This window comes from Hippocampus guttulatus, chromosome 6 (assembly GCF_054856545.1).
Source record: "Hippocampus guttulatus isolate MCC_2025c chromosome 6, RoL_Hgut_1.0, whole genome shotgun sequence".
In the NCBI taxonomy this organism is placed as follows: domain Eukaryota; kingdom Metazoa; phylum Chordata; class Actinopteri; order Syngnathiformes; family Syngnathidae; genus Hippocampus; species Hippocampus guttulatus.
This window is the reverse complement of record NC_141266.1, coordinates 20,750,682-20,760,724: the sequence shown is the minus strand read 5'-3', so window position 1 is coordinate 20,760,724 and position 10,043 is coordinate 20,750,682. Positions and strand designations below refer to the sequence as shown.

General features: G+C 51.5%; 2 protein-coding genes and 1 long non-coding RNA gene across 4 annotated transcripts; 2 read left to right on the top strand and 1 right to left on the bottom strand.

Moving 5' to 3' along the window:
• The first annotated feature begins 3 nt into the window (after positions 1-3).
• Positions 4-5,444, top strand: sema4aa (sema domain, immunoglobulin domain (Ig), transmembrane domain (TM) and short cytoplasmic domain, (semaphorin) 4Aa). Of its 2 annotated transcripts, none has more exons than XM_086113642.1 (14): positions 4-134; positions 431-591; positions 667-729; positions 814-912; positions 1,006-1,096; positions 1,183-1,305; positions 1,367-1,494; positions 1,632-1,804; positions 1,968-2,106; positions 2,586-2,775; positions 2,971-3,086; positions 3,156-3,358; positions 4,157-4,227; positions 4,466-5,444. In XM_086113642.1, the coding sequence occupies exons 1-14, from the start codon at positions 32-34 to the stop codon at positions 5,023-5,025; spliced, it is 2,220 nt and encodes a 739-aa protein (XP_085969768.1). In that variant the 5' UTR covers positions 4-31; the 3' UTR covers positions 5,026-5,444. The 2 variants fall into 2 exon arrangements, with proteins under 2 accessions (XP_085969768.1, XP_085969769.1); XM_086113643.1 differs by having other exon boundaries at positions 32-153; positions 387-591.
• Positions 559-2,006, bottom strand: LOC147204091 (uncharacterized). The gene is made up of 3 exons (XR_015101188.1): positions 1,945-2,006; positions 850-1,835; positions 559-701 (listed from the first exon to the last, which is right to left on the bottom strand). It is a non-coding gene; the product is annotated as an uncharacterized LOC147204091 (long non-coding RNA).
• Positions 5,445-5,612: 168 nt separating the features above from the next.
• Positions 5,613-9,678, top strand: LOC147204089 (uncharacterized). The gene is made up of 7 exons (XM_086113644.1): positions 5,613-5,813; positions 7,269-7,479; positions 7,560-7,658; positions 7,894-7,950; positions 8,029-8,202; positions 8,863-8,988; positions 9,056-9,678. The coding sequence occupies exons 2-7, from the start codon at positions 7,270-7,272 to the stop codon at positions 9,098-9,100; spliced, it is 711 nt and encodes a 236-aa protein (XP_085969770.1). The 5' UTR covers positions 5,613-5,813; position 7,269; the 3' UTR covers positions 9,101-9,678.
• The last annotated feature ends 365 nt before the right edge of the window (positions 9,679-10,043 follow it).

Below are 10,043 nucleotides of genomic sequence, written 5' to 3'. Positions count from 1 at the left end.
GCCTTCCTGTTCCTTGTCACTCACTACCTTCATGATGGCCGTCGCGCTCGTCTTGCTGCTCGTCGCCATCGCGATGGATGCCGTCGGGACGGACGCCGTTTTGCCGCTCCGCGCGCACTCTTCCTTCCTCTTTAGTGAGTCCTTGTCCTTCTTGTTCCACTTCCCGTGCAGCTGATTGGACCTCGGTCACATGATACGTGCTCTGTGATTTGTAACCGTGGCAACACTGACCGACATGATGACGACGGTTGAGAGGTGGTCACTCGGTGTTGTCGTGGCGACCCTCGCAGTCTTTTCCGTCAAGCTGTCAATCAAACTGTCAATGTGTCATCCATCTGGCCAGAGCTCAGACCACTTCCTGTATGAAGTGTCACGTCTGAGCTCAGACAGGAAGTGGTCCGTGCGCATTGGAAACCGTTTTTGTGCTCAGACTCTCCCGACAGGCCGCTCGTGCGCTTCTCTCTGGCCGACACCCACAACTTCACCACGCTGCTGCTGAGCGACGACCACGACACGCTCTACGTGGGCGCGCGGGATGCTGTGCTCTCGTTGAACGTGAGCGCCGGCGACGTCCTGGCCCTGAAGAGGAAGGTGAACAGATGCGGTCGGCGCCCGCCGCTCTGTCCGAACGCCGCCTGACCGCGACGCGTCTAACCCCTTCCGCAGGTGTCCTGGCGTCCGACGGACTCCGATGTGGACGTCTGTCGGAGCAAAGGGAAGAACGCCACGGTAACCTTTGACCTCTGTGAGACTTTTCATGTGTTTCCGTGGTGGGTGGAAGATCAAAGACGATGTGTATGTGCGTGCGTGTAGATGGAGTGCGGAAACTTTGTGGGGGTGTTGCAGCACCTGAACGCCTCGCATGTGTATGCCTGCGGCAGCTTCGCCTTCAGCCCACGCGACGCCTTCCTGGTGAGCGCAGCCGTCGGCCTTCCTGCGTGGGCATGCTGATGACATTCTTGTACTGTGAGCGTTCCTGTTTGAAGACTCCTCCTCCCCCTGCAGGACGCCGACACCTTGGCCATGACCCGCCTCCCAGCTGCCCGAGGTCGCTGCCCCTTCAGCCCGTGGCAAAGGAGCACCGCCCTCGTCGCGGGTCGGCAACGACGCCGCCGGTCGCCGGATTCGGGTGACGTCAAGTGCATAAGCCCCGCCTCCTGACTGACTTTGTGCGGGGCGCAGACGGCGAATTGTTCACCGCCGTAATGGCCGACTTCAAGGGAGTCACGCCACTCATCGCGCGACACTTCAGCAAAGGCGGCCGTCCAGACGTCAGCCAGGAGTCGTCGCCCATCCTACTGGAAGGTGACGCTGCACGCGCACGCGCTCCCCTAGAATGGCCGTCACCCTCACTTCCTGCGTGCAGAGGCGGACTTTGTGGGCTCTGCACTGGACGCCGCCCAAAGGAAGGTCTTCTTCTTCTTTAACGAAGTGGCCAAGGAGTTCAACGTCCGGGACGAGCAGCACGTGGCGCGCGTGGCCAGCGTCTGCCAGGTGCTCTGGGACTCGCGCCAAGGACACTCACATTAGCATGTAGCATGTAGCTAAGCACACAGCAAAACATGACCCTTGGGCATACCAAAGAGGCAACGGGCCCACGCTAACTAAACACCCCGCGTTGCGGCCGGCAGGATGACGTGGGCGGCGTCCAGATCCTGCAGAAAAAGTGGACGTCGCTGGTGAAGACCACGCTCCGCTGCCTGCCGCCTTTTGCCGTCCTGCGCGACATCTTCGCCCTCCCCCCGCCGCCGGAGGATGGCGAAACCGCCCACACGCTCTTCTACGCCATCTTCAGCTCGCAGTGGTGCGCAACTTACCTTGTCCTATAGTTACAACTAGTGACAGTAAAAAAAAAAAGTCCATCGATGCCATACTGTGTGCTCAGTTGCCTTAATACGGAGAACAAAGACTGTCCTTAAGCCGTCTATCACGGATGCCACTCACTCCACTTCCTGTCGCTGTCGCAGGTCCCTCCGTCCCGAGTCGGCGGTGTGTGCCTTCCGGCTGGCGTCCCTCAGGGAGGCGTTCGCCGGCCCCTACAGGCACTTCGATGCTCACACTCACCTGTGGAGCCCCCTGCAGGCCAAAAGCTCCGACTTCGGGCAGGTTAGTCTGTCACCCATAAACGAAATGACCGCACTTTTCGCCATCGTGCCTCGGTGACTCAGCAATTTAGTTGACTACATCAAAATCCCCATGCGCAGAGATTTGGGAATAGCCTCTCAATCAATGACTCCCAACACAAACGGTTACTTCGTCGGACTCCATTGGCAATATGAGCCATGATTCGGTTCATTGTTTCAATCCTAGTCCACAATACAAAAATCCCGATGTACTAATCAGCGAGTTTTTAATGTGTGAATGCTTCTCAACACAGCAGCTTGTTTATTTAGTCTCCATTGGCTAATGCGTATTTACCGAAACGTGTACCTCGCGACAGGGAATGAGTAAATGATTACGAACGCAATCATTCACTCATCGCCGAGTCGCCGATCGTTACAAAGGGAATTTGACGGCGCTATCTCGCCCCCCGATGTCAAAATCCTTCTGGTAAGTGGCGAATGATTGTGTGTATGTGCAACCAGTGTGGCCTGGAGGGGGCCTCGCATAGCAAACTGGAGGAGGTGAAGCGCACCTTCCTGACAGATGGCCACGTGGCTCCGGAGCAAAGCCGCCCCCTGCTGGTCTCCACCCACCACCGCTACAGTCGTGTGGCGGTCATGAGCGTGCGCGCGGCTGACGGTCGGCGTTACCAGCTTCTCTTCCTCCTCACCGGTGAGCCTCAAAGACGACTGCTTGCAAGTCATTTACATCGCCCGTCAAAGTGTTTTTTTTTTTTTTTTACTCTCTTGGTTTTTCCTGCCGACGCAAACCTCAAAGACACCCGGTCACGGCCGATGTTTTTCTGCAAACGTGAAACTTGAGACATGAAAGCGATGTGATGTCAGTTGAGTGTGTTTGCGTTTCTAGAAAACGGAATCCTGCACAAAGTGTTTTTATCTTCGCGCGGTCCGCGGGTCATTGAGGAGATTGCGGTGCTGGAGCGCGGCGACCACGTTACGGCCTTGGCGCTGTCGGCCTCCAAGGTAAAGTGGAGGTTAGACGTCATCCGGCCCGTTAGACGTCTTTGCTGAATGCGTCCGTGGCGTTATCAGGGCGTGGCATTCGTCGGCTCGTGGGGCGGCGTCACCGCCGTGCCGGTGGCTCGATGCTCCGCCCACCGCTCGTGCGGACGCTGCCTATTGGCCAGAGACCCTCTTTGCGGCTGGAGCCGAAGCAGGAAGCTGTGCGCCCGTTTGGACCAGGAACGAGAATGTGAAAAAGCCAAAGACCAGGAACCGGGACAGGATGAATGCATGTACGGACCACGCTGTCATGCCGGCATCATTATTGCTCGTGTTTCGATCACTCATAATCATGTATTGATCACATAATCATCACGTACTGGGTGGCCTAGCGGGGGGCAGAGGCACGAGGTCAGGTTCACACGAGGGAATTTTTTCAAATTTTAAGAGTGTTTATCTTCAGTGTGACAGAGACCTTCCGCACAGAGAACATCTCCATCGAGACTGGTTAGGAGATTAGGGATTAGGGGGTTAGGATTAGGGTTACGAGGGTTAGGTGTAGAGTTGGTGTTCAGGTTAGGGTGTTTGGGTTAGGGTTGGGGGGGTAGGCTTTGTGTAAAGGTTAGGTTAGGATTTGGGTTTGGGTACGAGTTAGGGTATTAGGGTTCGGGATAGGGGTTGGGGTTAGGAATAGGGGTGAGGGTTAGGTTTAAGGGTTAATGTTAAGGGGTAGGGTTCGGGTTAGGGGTTGGAGTTAGGGTGAAGGTTAGGGGGTTAGGGTTAGGGGTTAAGTTTAGTGGTTGGGGTTAGGGTTAGGTTAGAGGTTAGCGTTAGGGTTAAAGTTAGGGGTTAGGGTTAGTGGGGTTAGGGTTTGGGGTTGGGTTTAGTGGTTCGGGTTAGGGGTTCGAGTTTGGGTAAGGTTAGGGTTTGGGGTTAGCGTTAGGGTTACCTCCCGACGGAATCTTTTCACTGGCATATATTGATGACATTCGAACACATATTGATGATGTACAGCCTGTCTTGAAATGGGCACCACGTTGTTCACATACTGTTGATGTACGAAGAGCATTTTGAACATGTCTGCTGATCAGGGTTCAACTCCTGGAGGGTGGTGACGTGGCGAAGGCATGTCATGGAGAAGGCGGCAACCCCCCTGTCAAAAGTGAGACATCGAGTTGTGAACTCTGATGGCGTGTGCCGTTTGACATGTAGCATCTGGCGTGCGGTGTGTGATGACTGCCTTGTGACGTGTAACATGTGGCACGAGATGATCCATGTCTGACCGTGGAGTGTAGCATGTGTTGTGTGTCGACTCACCGGTGCGTTGTGATGTGTGATATATCATGCCTGTAACTTGGCGTATGATATCTGACGTGACGTGTGTTGTGTGGCGCATGCAGATGTGGCGGCGCGTGTCAATGAAGTCGTCAGGCTCCGGTGCCACAAACCTTGGGAGTCATGCACGCTGAAATGGACGTCCACGCGATTCCGAGACCTCCCGCCGCGACTGTTCATCCGATCGGGTGACGGCAGCCTAACCTTCTTGGCCAACACAGACGCGCCGGACGAATACCACTGTCAAGCAGAAGAGGACGGCTACACGGAAACGGTCGCCAGCTACAAAGTCATTGCGTCGGCTCGACCGCGCTCCATGCGCCCTGGCGCCGGTGCGGAGGACGACTGGACCATCGGGGTGGGGTCCTCATCTTCGCCGCCACAGGTGCTCTGTGAAAGGCGGAGCTACGAGGGAAGGCTGGCTGGGGTGGCCCTGGTGCTGACCACCTGCATCTGTTTTCTGATGTCAGCCGTAATCCTGGCATGTGTCCGCAGGAAGTCCGCCAATTGTCATGAGGGTACATCATACACCCAGGATGACAAAAACCATGACAAAGTTTCAGAGCCGAGGGTGGAGCTACGACAACTCCCTGACAAGCAACACTTAACCGACACGCCAGCTTAGCTTGGTTTATTTTAGCTCATTTTAGCTTGTCAACATTAGCATTGTGAAGCCCATCCATCCATCCATTTTCCGAACCGCTTGATCCTCACTAGGGTCGCGGGGGGTGCTGGAGCCTATCCCAGCCGTCTCCGGGCAGTAGGCGGGGGACACCCTGAATCAGTTGCCAGCCAATCGCAGGGCACACATTGTGAAGCCGAACTTGAAATTCATTTGAAATGATGAAATTTGTCACAAATGGCGGTCATTAAATCAGCTGTGAATCACATCGTCTGCTTCATTTTACAGTAACCAAATCAAAAGAGCAAATGACAAAAAAAAAGTGTATTTTTATGTATAACAATTTACCATGCCATTGTGTTTTGTACATTTGAAAAAAAAATACAATTAAAAAAAAAGTTATGTGAATGACGGGAAATGTTTGTGGTGCCTTCAGCGTCTGTAGGAACTACGTATTGCAATCCATTTTCAAATTTGACTTCGTGTTTGGCTCGACGTCTATTGAACAGGTTTTAGGGCCTGTCGTACGAACAAAACGACTGATTATTTATGTATTGTTACTCAGTATATTGTGACACGTGACACGGTTATATGTAGTGGTGTGATAGATGTCGGTTCTTTGTACAGTTTTTACAGGTTCCTACAAACGCATCATCTTAATCTCCGTGGTTTGGTCTCACGATCAAATCGACTTGACTAGGCATTTTACTAACATCCAATTATTTAACTTATTTAGAATATTAGGCAGTGGAGTGTCTCAAGAGTGCCGTTGAACGTCCACCGAGCAGCAGGTGAGATTGTTTTTGTTGGGTTTTTGGGGACGTCGCGTCACTTGTTTTACTTCCTGCTTTCCTTCTTGCCAAACGTGACGCATTCACCGAAACTCGTTTTAAACTTGTCCACTTTGATACGTTTTACTGTTTTGTGGGACAACGACAATAAGTCTTGTGGGGCGACAGCTGACCACTGAAACAGGACATATTTGTGCGCAATTCGGATTATTTCACGGCATGTGAAATTTACGCGTTTGGCGGACGGACGACTTGTCAAGAAGCCTTTGCGTGTCAAAAATGCGCCCCTAAATGTTTACATACATCTACTACTCACAAAAAGTTTGGGATATTTTGGTGTTCTGGTGAAATTTATATAAAAAATTCACGCTGCAGTGATGTCATATTATGAAAGTAGGACATTTAAGTAGAAGGATGCACTGGCGATTTCCTCATCTCAAACAAATCAGTGAAACAAAAATGAAAGGTAAATATTGAAGTAAGTTTACAAAGTCCCAAATGAAACATTTTTATGTCGCAAGTAGTTAATCAAAATACATTGAAGAATGAAAAAAAAAGTCTTAAATTCGACAAATTAATCGTTTTCCCGAAGTGAAATCCTGACGAGCGACAAACCCAGAAGTGTGACGTCACTTTAAGACAACAATAGCAGGGCTCACTATGGAAAATGTACACAGCCGGTCAGAAATCGATTCGGAAAGCGACATTTTACACAGATCTGAGGGAATTCAGATGTTTGAAGAGTTGGAGGAAGATGAGGGAATTCAGATGTTTGAAGAGTTGGAGGAAGATGAGGTTGTGCGGAGGGTGTGAAAGGTGGGTGACGAAAGCAAACTATGCCAGACACGTGAGAGGCTGTGAAAGAGTGGACGGAGAGAATGAGGGGGAGAAGGGAGGGAGCGGGCAGGGCGCATGGAGGGGGGGCTGGGGGGAAACGAATGGCGAATGGGGAGGGGGGTCGCGGAGGGAGAAGGGTGGCTTGCGGGAGGTGTGGGAAGGAAATGTTGGCGGGGAACCTTGCAAGACACCAACGGGATTCGTGCCGGGTGTGGGACCCGGGAGGGGGGGCAAGTCCCTGACGGGGGCCGATTGCCCAGGATCAGGATCAGGACCATACATATATGAGCCGGATGCTCAGGAGGTCAGTCTGACTGTTAGGAAGCAGACACAAACCATTATCACAGCGCGGCGGGCATCAAATGGCACCACAGATGACATTGCACATATTAACGGCCAGGTAAATGTTCTCGCTGTGTTATGGGAACAACAAATTTCCAGTCATTACCAGGACTGAGGACTTGTCATCTTGCCACATCGCATGTTGTGGTCCAAGCGGGTAGTAATGGAAATTACCACTTGCCTTTGTCTTGTAAAAGCCCCTCAAACGCGCTTGTTTCAAAGCCGGCGATCTAGCAAGGGTTGGCTTCTACAAAAAGGTGTGTCCTTCTGTGGCAGAATGGCAACATCTTCGTCCGTCACGAGCGTCGGCGGCATGCTGATCGTCACGCAGGTCATCCCGCAAGATGTCGGAGACACAAAATCCATGCCGCTACGCCCCGCAGCTGCGGCTCCGCCCACCGATGAGCAGGCCACGTCCCCTGCGCTTCCCGCCAAGAAGGACGCTGGCTTTGCCGATTACCAGCGAGGGGAGATCCCCGGCCTTGGGGTGAGGTCGTGCGTCCCCACAATGCCTCCGGATGCTGCGCCACGCAAGAGCTTGATGTTTGTGTGTGAACATGTTTGCAGGTCGTCCAGCTGGTCATCGGGTCGCTGTGCGTTCTCTTCAGCCTGACGGCCATCTCACGGTTCCTGCTTGTGCACGTGGCATTTTGCCTCTGCGTCTGGGTGAGTTGAGTGCCGACATGTGATGTCATTGTGTTCATATGATGTGTGTGATGGGTGCGCTAGACTTTCATTGTTTTTAATTGAGGCGCAAAATGCAAAGTTTGACCCAGAATTGGTGACGCATCACTTGCCTTGTAACGTGATATTTGTCATGCGACGTACGATGTGACGTGTTATTTCGCATAATGTGTCGTCATTTCAAGTGTTTGATTAGCGCCCTCTGCTGTCCCTCCAGTTTCTGGTTTCTGGTTGGCTGTCATTGGCGGCTCACAGGAAGACCTCCATTAGGCTGGTGAGTCTCCTTTTGATGACATCACGTTGATCCCGTTGTTCCGCTCCCGCTGGTCAGCCCTTTTGTTGCGTCATGCAGATGTGGGCGTGTCTGTGGTGCAACGTCATCAGCGTCCTGCTGAGCCTGGCAGGCATCGCCTGCCTGATCTGGCTGCTAGCAACCAGTTGGTCGTCTGAGCACGTCTGCGGCGAGCAGCTCTTCGACGATCCCTCAGCATGGGGACACTGTGTCGGAAATCTGAGATTATTGAACGTAAGTTTGTCAGTAGACGAGCCGCCGCATTGTTCAAGCCAGTTGCTCACCGAGTGGCCTCTCATCGTTACACGGTACTTGCCTGAGTCGTCGTCAGACACTAGAATTCCACTCATGGCAGAATGCATGTTTATGCTAAGCTGGGTCTTGTTTTGATGGAGCGTCAGTTGCTTTGAGCAAGTGGAAAAAGGTAGCCGTAAATGGGATATCCGAAAGCAGGGCTGCCAGCTACCAGAAGGTCACCAAGGGAGTGTCAGTAGCTCTTATGGCATGAAATCACATCACTGCCAAGGGGCTAACTTTGATACTATTGACACAGTATAGTTGCCTGCACTGAAAGACTTGAAAGGTGACACCGTGAAACTCTTTTTTCCAAAAATAAGGAAAACCTAAAATGACTGCCACGACTCATTGGGATCTAAAATAAAAGTTTGCCTCTTCCTCTCAAAATCTTGGGCTGAATTTGTGGCCCCCTAAGGGAATGGCGGCGCAACATGGCACACTTGTATCGTGCCCTCTTTCACACCAAAATGGATGTTTGCAGCTACCATGGGAGACCAGGCCCACTCGCTTGTGTTTAAATACAAAAGATTCTGCTGCGCACAAGTGTATATATGGCTGTGGCTGTTGTCATAGCGACTCGGGTGTTTTTTTTTCCAGCGCGTGGTTCAGGGCCTGCGCGGCCTCATCCTGGTTCTGCTGTTCCTGGAGGCCGGCGTCTGTCTGCTGCTTTGCGTCTGCGTCACCAAAGAAATCAGGACACGCTTCCACTACGCGCCCATCATGGTAAGACGGCACCCGTCGTCTTCTGCCAATCACCGATCGCCATGTCTCACGTTTTGACTCTTGCCAGGTGGGGAGCGGAGGAAGCTGCTCTGGCAGGACTGAAGAGGCCTAGCTCGATTCAACGCAACCTTGTGACAGCGTCATAAAAGCATGACCATTTGATTTACAACACAATGAGAGGAGTAACAGAAGAGCATCACAACATTTTTTTCCCACGATATAATAGGGTAGTAGTGACATTATAGCCTTTGTGTGTATGGGGGTGGGGGGTTGTACTGTGATTTTTTTTTTTATATTGTGGCTCATTAGCGAGCTAAATTAAGAATGTGTCATCATTATATCCCCCATGAGCCTTTGCTTGAAATCGGTGCACAACTCTGAGATGTATCTGTGCCTACACAATATGAAAGTTGGTTGCGTTTTCTTTGACAAATTATTTAGCTTCAAGCAGACATACGAGCAAGCCAAATTTAACACTGCCGACATGTTCACCACATGAGTTAGGACGCTTCATGCAAACGAGCTTCACGTCACTCACCGGAAGTCGTGCGACTCGCACCGATAATTCGTTTCTTCACTTCACATCTTGCTTGCGTTTGGTCAGTTAGCGTGTAGCGTTAGCCGCATGGGGGAAATTGCACCTTGCTGCATTTGAAATCAACCAAAATCAATAAAGTGTCAACAAATGTCCTGGTCTGTTTGGTTCTTTAATGACAAGTGGAGTGCATGTGACTGGCAAACCTATGAAAGTCACACATGCAAAAATGTCGAAGATATTGATGGACAGATACAACACATGCACTATCAGTAAAAAGTTTGGACACAGTTCCTCATCCTAATGTGTGTCCAACTTTTTGACTGGTAATGAAATACACACGCATATATTACATGTACTTGTAGTTTTATGTTTGCCAAGACTGGGGCCCAAAATGCGCTGAAGTGGTACGCCTCAGTCGAACATTTGAAAACAGGCTCTTCACATTAAAAGCTTTGTGTGCAAGTGTGGCTCGATATGCCCGCTCCGGGCAACCTCAAAAACGTTTTGCTTAACTTTT

Coding starts and splice junctions, on each gene's coding strand:
- LOC147204089 (XM_086113644.1), top strand. CDS start 7,270: ATGGCAACATCTTCGTCCGTCACGAGCGTCGGCGGCATGCTGATCGTC. Junction 7,480..7,559: donor GGGAGATCCCCGGCCTTGGG/GTGAGGTCGTGC, acceptor ACATGTTTGCAG/GTCGTCCAGCTGGTCATCGG. Junction 7,951..8,028: donor GGAAGACCTCCATTAGGCTG/GTGAGTCTCCTT, acceptor TGCGTCATGCAG/ATGTGGGCGTGTCTGTGGTG.
- sema4aa (XM_086113643.1), top strand. CDS start 32: ATGATGGCCGTCGCGCTCGTCTTGCTGCTCGTCGCCATCGCGATGGAT. Junction 1,805..1,967: donor GCCATCTTCAGCTCGCAGTG/GTGCGCAACTTA, acceptor TCGCTGTCGCAG/GTCCCTCCGTCCCGAGTCGG. Junction 4,228..4,465: donor CGGCAACCCCCCTGTCAAAA/GTGAGACATCGA, acceptor TGGCGCATGCAG/ATGTGGCGGCGCGTGTCAAT.